The sequence below is a fragment of the Cervus canadensis genome, chromosome 10 (genome assembly GCF_019320065.1).
Source record: "Cervus canadensis isolate Bull #8, Minnesota chromosome 10, ASM1932006v1, whole genome shotgun sequence".
Lineage (NCBI taxonomy): Eukaryota > Metazoa > Chordata > Mammalia > Artiodactyla > Cervidae > Cervus > Cervus canadensis.
In genome coordinates this window covers 13,276,993-13,286,619 of record NC_057395.1, presented here as the reverse complement: position 1 = coordinate 13,286,619, position 9,627 = coordinate 13,276,993, and the positions used below count along the sequence as shown (strand labels likewise).

The following is a 9,627-nucleotide window of genomic DNA, read 5'->3' as shown; positions in this document are numbered from 1 at the left end:
GGACTTGTCTCTTCAACGTTAACTTGGATTTCAACTGAAGCCAGCTTAACTTCTCAACAAAAACAGCTTCATTTAACCCATACCAAGGTGCCATGGGTTGGCAGAGCCCTCCTTTTAAACCGGAGTGTATTACGCCTCTGCCAGGCAATGTGCTGAGGCTCTGATAAGCATGCTCAATTCTCCTTTCATTTCCTCAGCTCTCTGGCAGGTAGATGCTAGTACCATTGCCCCATATTTCAGATGAGGAAACAGGTTCAGAGAGGCTGTGATGACTTCCCCAAGGTCACATGCATGGAAGAGCCAATGTGACTTTGGTTTTGTATGGGACGAAGCATTTAATTTTATCACACTGTCTTCTTTTGGAGGTTGGAGCCTTCTGTGTGATGTCCCAGTCATTTGTCTCTACATCTCTTCTCCCCTTTTAAGTGTAGTATGTGTCAGCCCGCGTCTTGGAACCTCCTCCGTCTCCAACACATGCCCAGTCCTGCACTGGAATCCGCCCCTGTGGGACCCCCTGCCCTTCAAACTCTTCCGGGGCCCTTCCACTCTAAACTCGCTTTCATCCAGTTCAACTTCATCCTGCCTTCTTCTCCTGGGCCATCCTGAACTTCTCTGAGTTCCATCTCCGTTAGCCCTTTATTTGATGTTCTTTGTCTACAACTTCTGCCTTTCAGCTAAGTGTTCAACCCTTTAAGCAGTGGCACTGCTATAATCAGGGTTCATCAGCCACGGAGATGGTCCAGATGGACTCGCTGCCAGGCAGACAACAGGGGGATCCCCATGAGCACAAGAGGCAACGGGACCCTGGAAATACAGACAGTGGGGGCACCAGGCAAGTTCAGCTTCAAATTTCAGGGATCAGCTCCTTGGTTGGGGTTCCAGTGGTGTCGAGTATCTCACAGAGCAGGGGGATTCAGATTGCAGGGGCCAGGTGAACTGGGAACAGGGAAGGGCTTGGTGCTGGAAAATAAGACCCTGATGTGAGGTCACAGCAAGGCCCGCGTCAGGATGACTGGGAATGATAGTCTCTGGTTCAGGCAAGATGTCCGGCTGTCATTAGATACCCAGGGGCCTAGGAGAGTGATCAGCATGAATTCTGAAATCAGAGCTGCCTGTCAAATCCATCACTAACAAGCTTATCTTGTGTTGGTTACTCACCTGTTGACATGCACCGTTCTTAGATTGTATGATGCCCAGCAGAGAATAAGTGCCAAGCTTGGAAAGCCAAGCTAATAAGATAACTTACATGTGCAGTGCAATAGCCCTCAAATTACAGTGTTACTAGGTCCTACAAAAGAAGATAAGGGTTGGAACAGGGGGGAGAGGAAGAGTTTCCAGAGGTAAATATGGTTGGAAAAGCTGAGTCACACAAGATTCAGTGGGTATTTTTCCTATAAGATGCTTCAGAGTCTTTACTATGCCCACATTGTTGTGAATCTCCCACAAGAGGCTATGTGTGCATGCCTGGTAAGTCACTTCAGTCATGTCCAACTCTTTGCGACCCTATGGACAGTAGCCCACCAGGCTCTTCTGTTCTTGGGATTCTCCAGGCAAGAATACTGAAGTGGGTTGCCATTTCCCCCTCCAGGGGATCTGCCTAATCCAGGGATCAAACCCAGGTCTCTTATGTCTCCTGCATTGGCTGGCAGGTTCTTTACTGCTAGTGCCACCTGGGAAGCCCCACAGAAGGCTATACTTTATGGCATCTTCCAGACTTAATGACCCAATAACCCCTTTATCAAGGGGTACCCTGCAAGACTGTGAACATGTTTGGGGAAATACAGCCTAGCACAACTCCTGGCATTGTGAAGACTTTTTGAATAATTTGAATAGTTGCAGGAAAACTTATGATCAGCCATGAGAATGCAGTCACTTGCAAGAGTTGTTTATGAACTTTCTCAAGGCAGTCCAGTGCGGGGATTAAAAGCACAGACTCTGGACCTGGTTGTTCTGGCTGTGTGGCCTTCGACAAGTTACTTGACCCCAGTTTCCTCTTCTGGAAAAGAGGGAAGATGATACATTATCCTCCAGGAAAGGTAGTTGTAAAGATCTAATGAGTTAATAACACATTCAGTTAGAACAGTGCCTGGCACATTATAAGCATGATATGTTGGCTATTATTATCCCAGACAGAATGAATTTTAGAGAAGCTTTCAAGAACAAATTATTGACTGCTATTACGATGCTAGCTTACCATTTGTCTTACATAAAATTTCCTCTTGCTCATACAAAAAGACTGATTAATAAACAGATACTGCTTAAAGTCATTATTCCTTTTTTAAAAAAGAATGTCATAGGCCCTCAGACAGCTGTCTTGCATCTATGGCAAAATCCAAACCTGAAATATAAGAGATTTGCTCTAATATTCTATCAGGTGAAGATTGAACATTCCTTTTTTTCAGAGGCACTTTATCTTCACCTAGAAATTATTTTCTAATTAATAAAACACAAATTAGGATAAATCATTTCACACAAGCACACACCACAAAATAATGTTTCCATATCAAAACACATGCACAAATGCTGAATGAAATTAATTAGGTGGCAGGAAAAAAAAAAAAAAGAAAGCTAAAACAACCTAAAAAATCATTCTTGCCATACATGGAAAGATTTTAAGACATTTTCTGATATAGATCTTAATGTTATATTGAGAGTCTGGATTGGAATTATAAAACTTTGGAGCTGTAAGACATTAGAGAAATCTTAGTTTGCAGTTGAGGAAACTGAGTCCCATAGAGAGACTCATTTGCCTGAGGTCACTAGCCGGCCCTGGAGAGACAGGCTTGGAACGAAGATGTTCCAGAGTCTTGTCCAGCCACCTGAGGCAGGCCTGGTCATTCACGCAACCCCAGCAGAGCCAAGGCCCAGCCATCGCCCCCACCTGGCCGGAGGCGCATTTGTGAATGTCCCCAGCACAGCTCTCCATCCAAGCACCGAGTCTAGCGAAACCCAGAGTCACCGCCTTACACGGAATCGTTTATAGCACACTTCCGTGTTGTGGGTTACAGTAGACCTCGACCTAGGCTCTGCTGCCTGGCTCCCACCCGCAGAGATTTTTGTTTAATTCAGCCTTGGGAGTTTTAAAAGTTATAGAGCATCAGCTTTCCTAAGGTGAGAAAACTGTGTGAATCACAGATAAACTCCACTGTAACCTCCCTTGTGTTGCAGCTGGGAACTAAAGGACCAGCTGCTGTGCTGGGTGTAAAAACGTGAGTCACTGTGCACTTCGTGACAGGCTTGTGCTGAAAGAAGGGGGTGAGCTGGCCCGGGCTGGGGTGAGGAAGGCGGGTGTGGACCAGTTGGTCACCCAGTGCTGGCTGAGGACCTTCTGTAGGTGGAGGCCTGAGCACTCAGAGACGAGAAGGCCCACCCCGCGCCCTCCCAGGGCTCACGTGCAGCTGGACTGGCCGCGGACCACAGGGAAGCTGACACCGCTGTTTTCCTGCTACCAGAAGTCCTCTGACTGAGACACGTGCGGGAAGGCTCTGTGTGAAAGAGTGTGTGGTACCCGGTGATCAGTCACCACGAGGCCGCCCAGGTGTGGGCGAGGGAGCTGCTACAGCCCCGGCTCGGGAGGAGAAGCCCAGAAACAGACGTCTGAATGAGTCAGACACCCTGAACCACGCTTGCTCTCAGAGCCTTTGGCTCGTGTTCACTTGGAGCAATGAGCTGAAACAGGGAAGTGATGAGCTCACCCTGGCCCCGCTCCTAGGTTTCAGGAAGTGCTCCCCTCGACACAGCACACCGCCGTCTCCCTTTCTGCCCCACCTGCAGCTGTTCTCACAGGCTTTACCTCGAAGGAGCTCACTCTTCACCCGGTCCTGGAGCCAGGGCTCACCGACCCTATACTCCCCTCTGCATTTATCCCAATCTGATGTGCTGCATTCCAGACACCTGTCAGATAGAATTGCACGGCCAGCGTATGCATTAGGCCCTGACCTGAGGATTTGATGTTGCCTGCTCCTTCCTTTCACATGTGTAAATTAGGCTTTTATTGTTCCTTTGGAAATAGAACTCTCTAGTAAGTCAAGGATTGTGTGCAGGAAATTCTAAATACTTGGACCTCAGACAGGCCTGGATAGTTAATAGCCAAAGAAAGACTGTGGCTGGCATGTGGATATACAGTGTTTACAAAGCATCTGTGAAGTTCAGTCCAGTTCAGTCACTCAGTCGTGTCCTACTCTTTGCAACCCCATGAACCACAGCACACCAGGCCTCCCTGTCCATCACTAACTCCTGGAGTCCACCCAAACCCATGTCCATTGCATCAGTGATGCCATCTAATCATCTCATCCTCTGTCATCCCCTTCTCTTCCTGCCCTCAATCTTTCCCAGGATCAGGGTCTTTTCAAATGAGTCAGTTCTTCGCATCAGGTGGCCAAAGTATTGGAGCTTCAGCTTCAGCATCAGTCCTTCCAGTGAACACCCAGGACTGATCTCCTTTAGGATGGGCTGGTTGGATCTCCTTGCAGTCAAAGGGACTCTCAAGAGTCTTCTCCAACACCACAGTTCAAAAGCATCAATTCTTTGGTGCTCAGCTTTCTTTATAGTCCGACTCTCACATCCATACATGACCACTGGAAAAACCATAGCCTTGACCAGACAGACCTTTGTTGGCAAAGTAATGTATCTGCTTTTTAATATGCTGTCTAGGTTGGTCATAACTTTCCTCCCAAGGAGTAAGGGTCTTTTAATTCATGGCTGCAGTCACCATCTGCAATGATTTTGGAGCCCCAAAAAATAAAGTCAGCCATTGTTTCCACTGTTTCCCCATCTGTGAAGTTAGGCTTATTAAAATCTCACAAATCTCCAGTCAGGTGGGAATTAACCCCATTTGATGGAGGAAAGATTGAGGTTTGGAGAAACTATGCCCAAAGTCACAGAGCTACTAAGGGACAAAGCTGGACCTCAAACACAGGGTGTTTGGTTCCAAATCCATTTCACTCTCCTTTCTGATTACGATACACATTATCAATTAACTCTCTTCCTGTCCCTAGTTTGGGTTTTCAAGTAGTCAAGTACAATCTTTTCCTGCCTAAACACCCAGCATTTTGGCTGGAGAACTAACCTCTGGGTACTGAAACCACACTGACTATTATCACCTCAACTGTCCCCATGTTTCAACCAATCTGCCATGAGCTTTTAGAGAATATTAAAAGTTGCCATTTATGGAAATTCATTCTAGATGCCAGACCCTGGGATAATTCCTTTACATGCATTATCCCATTAATCTTCATACCAGCTCTCTAAGATCTTGAAAAAGTGAAAAAGTCATTCAGTCGTGTCCGACTCTTGGCAACCCCATGGACAGTCCATGGGTTTCTCCAGGCCAGAATACTGGAGTGGGTAGCTTTATCCCAAGGGAAAAAGATGAAAAGATCGATCTTTTCGTTTTGCAGATCAGGAAACTGAGGCTCAGTGAGGGTGAGATTTCAACCTGGCCCTTGACTTCGGTCGTGGATCTCCTGCACCTGTCTCCTCCCCTCTGCCCCAGCCCTGGGCCCCAGCCCTGCCTCATCCATCAGGGGGACAAGAGCCAGGCCCTTTACCTTCTGTTCTTGGAGGCTGTACCGTTACCCATTGTGAGTCCTCCAAAGGGGAGTGCCCAGGGTTCCAGTGAGGACTGGAAGAGAGGGATGCAATGCTGGACAGGCCCCAGATGGAGCTGTTCAGTACACGGCTGCGAAGGGAGCTCAGACAGAAGGACCCCGGTGAGGAGGCTGAGTCAGTCCCCGGGCACAGTACTGCCATGAGGAACTTTGGCTCATCAGAGATAGACTGTGGTTCACCAGGTCATTCCCTCAAGATAAGATCTGTTTGTAATTTTTGCCTTTCTCAAATTTTGAGGGATCTGTGTTCTTGCCCTTCCCAAACTCTCCCTTCTCCCAAGTTCAGTATGTCTGTAGGGGCCGAGAAACCCATTTGTCCTCTCGAAAGGGGACAGGTTGTCACAACCACATGAAAATGGGTGGTCTTTATCCCTAACTCAGGACTAGAGCCTGGAGAAGGAAATGGCAAGCCACTCCAATATCCTTGCCTGGAAAATCCCACGGACCGAGGAGCCTGATGGGCTGCGGTCCATGGTGTCCCAAAGAGTCGGGCATGACTGAGCGACTAACACGTGGGACTGGAGCGCCCCAAGACGAGAAGTCTGTAAGGGAATCTTAGCTGATGAGTCTCCAACAAACCTCTCCCCACAAGGAGTCATCTCAGCTAAGCAGGAGGTCTGAAATGGTTCCTTAGAGGACAGGTCCCAGTCTTTGTCCATTTTCCCTCAAGGCCTGTATAAGAAGTCAGCAGCAGGCTCCTGAGTCTGATGGGGAAGTTTTTTATTTAGTGAAGATAACTTGAAGTGGACTGGTTCCCATGAGCAGGTTTTTCTATGGTCCAGATCCTACCCATAGCGATTTTTAAGCAAGAAGATCAGCACAGCAACAATTAGGCCAATCACAAATAAATCCCAGTATGGTCCAATGGTGTTGTCCAATGTCATCCATTTCCATCTCCTTGTAAACTGCAGGCAAGAGACATTCTGTCAAAAATAAACCCAAGCCTCCCACTTTATTCAGAACATCATCTCCCCCTCATCCCTCTGCCCAAGAGTTGCTCGTTGGAGTTTCCAGAGATTTGGGACCTATTTGAGACAAACTTACATTAAAAAACAGGATATCTTGGAGCAAATGCACAGTTTGCAATTTCATGAGGGCCAAGAACACTGGTATGTGAGCGTCTGGACTTGTTTGAGCAGCCATGTCGTATAATCTCCTGGCCAAGTGAATGTCCTGGAAATAGAAGAACAGCCCATACTTATTAAGCACAGATTCTTTAGGCATAATTAAGTGAAAGCCACTGTTTGAAATTTATCTTTGGTAGGTCTGAATGCTTCCCCCACTACCCCCATCCCAGGATGTTCATGCCTTAATCCTTGGAACCTATTAATACCTTATGGGGCTTCCCTGGTGGTCCAGTACTAAGACTCAACTTGGAGCTCCCAACACAGGGGGCCTCGGTTCAACCCCTGGCTGGGGAACGTGATCCCACACGTTGCAACTAAGAGTTCGAATACTGCAACTAAGGTGCAAATAATTTTAAAAAGATAAAACATAATAACAAGATTGCTAAAGTCTATTAAAAATTTTTTTTACATGAATGTTAAAAAAATGTTATGTTACAATGGCAGAGCAAATTTTGCAGATGTAAATAAGGTTTCAAACGTTAAGGTAAGGAGATTGTCCTGAAGGACCTGGTGGGCTCAGTGTAATCATTTGAACCCTTAAACACTGAGTTTTCTCACAGAGCAGAAGAGAAAGGCAGAGAGATGTGGCAGAGGAGAAGTCAGAGGTTCTAGGCATGGGAAGGACTCAACTTCCTGTTGCTGGAAGGGACCCCTGGACAGGAGAAGGAATGAGGACAGCCAGCAAGGAATATGGGGCCACCAGTCATATAAACACAAGAAACTGAATCTGGACAATGATCTGAACAAGTTTGGAAGCAGATTCTTCCCTAGAGCCCTCCGTAAGGACCACAGCTTTGATTTCAAGTTTGCAGACCCCATGCAGAGGGCCCAGTCGAGCTCACTTAGACTTCTTATCTAGAGAAACAGTGAGATAAATGTGTGTGATTTTAAGGCATTGAGTTTGTGGTAACTTGTTACAGCAGCCATAGAAAATCAACACAGTCTCCAAAGAGCTTTCTTGGTTTCACTGAACCAGATCTATGATTCCAATTAAAGGGGCAGGAGAACAGACGTTAACAATACAGCTCCCAAAACAAATGGCAATACAGATAGTGGTAAACATTTAAAGTTCCTACTTTTCTTCATGTACTTATTATACTTGAAGGTATCGGATGTGTTAATTCATTGTCTCCAGATCCTTGAAGACAAGGGTTTGAACTGCCTGTTTGCCCCTGAATTCCCAGTGCCTAATGAAGTGCCGAATACATGGTAAGTCTTTGATAACACATCAAATGAGTGAATAAATGAGAAATGAGTGAATAAACTACTTTGGCTCTCAGGCTGGAATTTGATTCCATAAATGACATACTATATTTTTAGGAACATTTTTTCCTATTAAATTATGCCATGGCAGATCAAAATGTGTTTCTCTTTCATTTTCACCTACTTACGGCTTGTTTTTCGCTTGCTTTATAGTTGTTTTGTTTCCCCAAACAGAATAATGAGAAGGCTAAGTAGAATTGCTTTTAAAGATCTCCTCTGCTTGGATGCCTGTGGATTATTTTCAAAAGAAGGGGAAGGAGAAGAATTTTTCACAAACTGTAGTCATCCTGCATGTCTCTCCCCTCCATCTCCCAGACTTCTGTTACACAGGCCTTAATAGTTGTGAATCCGAAGCCTCGGCTAAACACATTTCTTGGGTGGTGTCCTCTCGGCTGTGTTCTGCTTGCCATTTCTTAAATTTTTCCAAAGTTTTGTGGACTGGTAAATTCATGTTTGAGAAAGAGGAATAAGGCCTGCTTAAAATACTTAAAATTCAGGAGACTGTTCAGAACAAATCTTTCTGGCAACAGAGAAAATGGATGTTGTAAAAACTCTAATTTGTGTCTCTAATTCCAACAAATTCAATGGCTGTTCATTTGAAAACACCCTACAGATGATAACAGTGGTGTCACCCCCACACGTGACAGGCATATTAACTTGAATATGCGATGTTCAGAAAAAGGCAGCCTGTGTCAATATCTCAGGCATTCCTTCTTATTTGAAGCCAGCAAGAGTTATTAATTCATTTCTTGGGGCACAACTATAACAATTCAATCGCTTGGCTTATAATAAAAAATAGCAGAGAAGTACCATTCAAGTGGGATGAGCTGGCTCCTGGCCAAGGCGGCCACACCATTAGCAGAGGTGGTGGGATGGGATAGGAAAGTCTTTCTTTAAAATTACCAGAGAAAGAAAATCCTGAACATTTCTGGCTAATTAAGGCAACTCATAGAAAGAAAATTTTATTACTAGACCCTGGAAAAGACTCCTTGTTCTTTGATCTTATTTGGTTAAAAAAAAAAAAAATCAAAATCATTTCCACACAAAAATTCCCCTTGATAAACAGTGCTTTGGTGATTCCCAAGGTTCATTAAATACGTCCATTACACATCTAGTCCACTTACGTTTAACTTTTCTGTGGTATATTTGAGTTTATTTTGCTTTAAATTCACCGATTAGGAGATTATGTAAACCGAGCTATAGACTTCTTACATGTTTCTGACTATAATGTCAGGTGTGCTGAAGTCCTGTTCAATGCTCACATGTTCAAAAGTTGCTCACAAGTCAAAGATACAGAATTCTCCAGCAATAAAGTATCTGATTTATGAAAATTGTTCAATCACATGATGCAGGGGCTTTCCAGCCCAGAATCTTTGGGTGTCATCAAAAATTTCTTATACTGGGACAGAGATAGTTTCTTTAATAATCCATTCTTATTTTCTTATTATAAATATGTTAAATTGGTGGAAACTTTGAAAATATAGAGGTGAACAAATGAGGGGAAAACACCCACAATCTCACTGTACAGAGATAACTACTGATATTCCACACACATCCTACTGGCATTTCAGTGTTTTTATATTCATATATACATATTTTTAATTTAGGAATTTTTCACTGTGTATACT

The 9,627-nt window shown here is 44.8% G+C and overlaps 1 protein-coding gene across 1 annotated transcript in view; it reads right to left on the bottom strand.

Annotated features, from left to right (window-relative positions):
• Positions 1 to 6,319: 6,319 nt before the first annotated feature.
• The window catches only part of SEL1L2 (SEL1L2 adaptor subunit of ERAD E3 ligase), a 109,723-nt gene continuing 106,415 nt past the window's right edge, over positions 6,320 to 9,627 (bottom strand). The window contains exons 19-20 of the mRNA XM_043479521.1: positions 6,654 to 6,782; positions 6,320 to 6,514 (exon numbers count right to left, since the gene is read on the bottom strand). Coding sequence (XP_043335456.1) covers positions 6,395 to 6,514; positions 6,654 to 6,782 — 249 coding nt within the window. The 3' untranslated portion in view covers positions 6,320 to 6,394. The remainder of the gene's footprint in view (positions 6,515 to 6,653; positions 6,783 to 9,627) is intronic.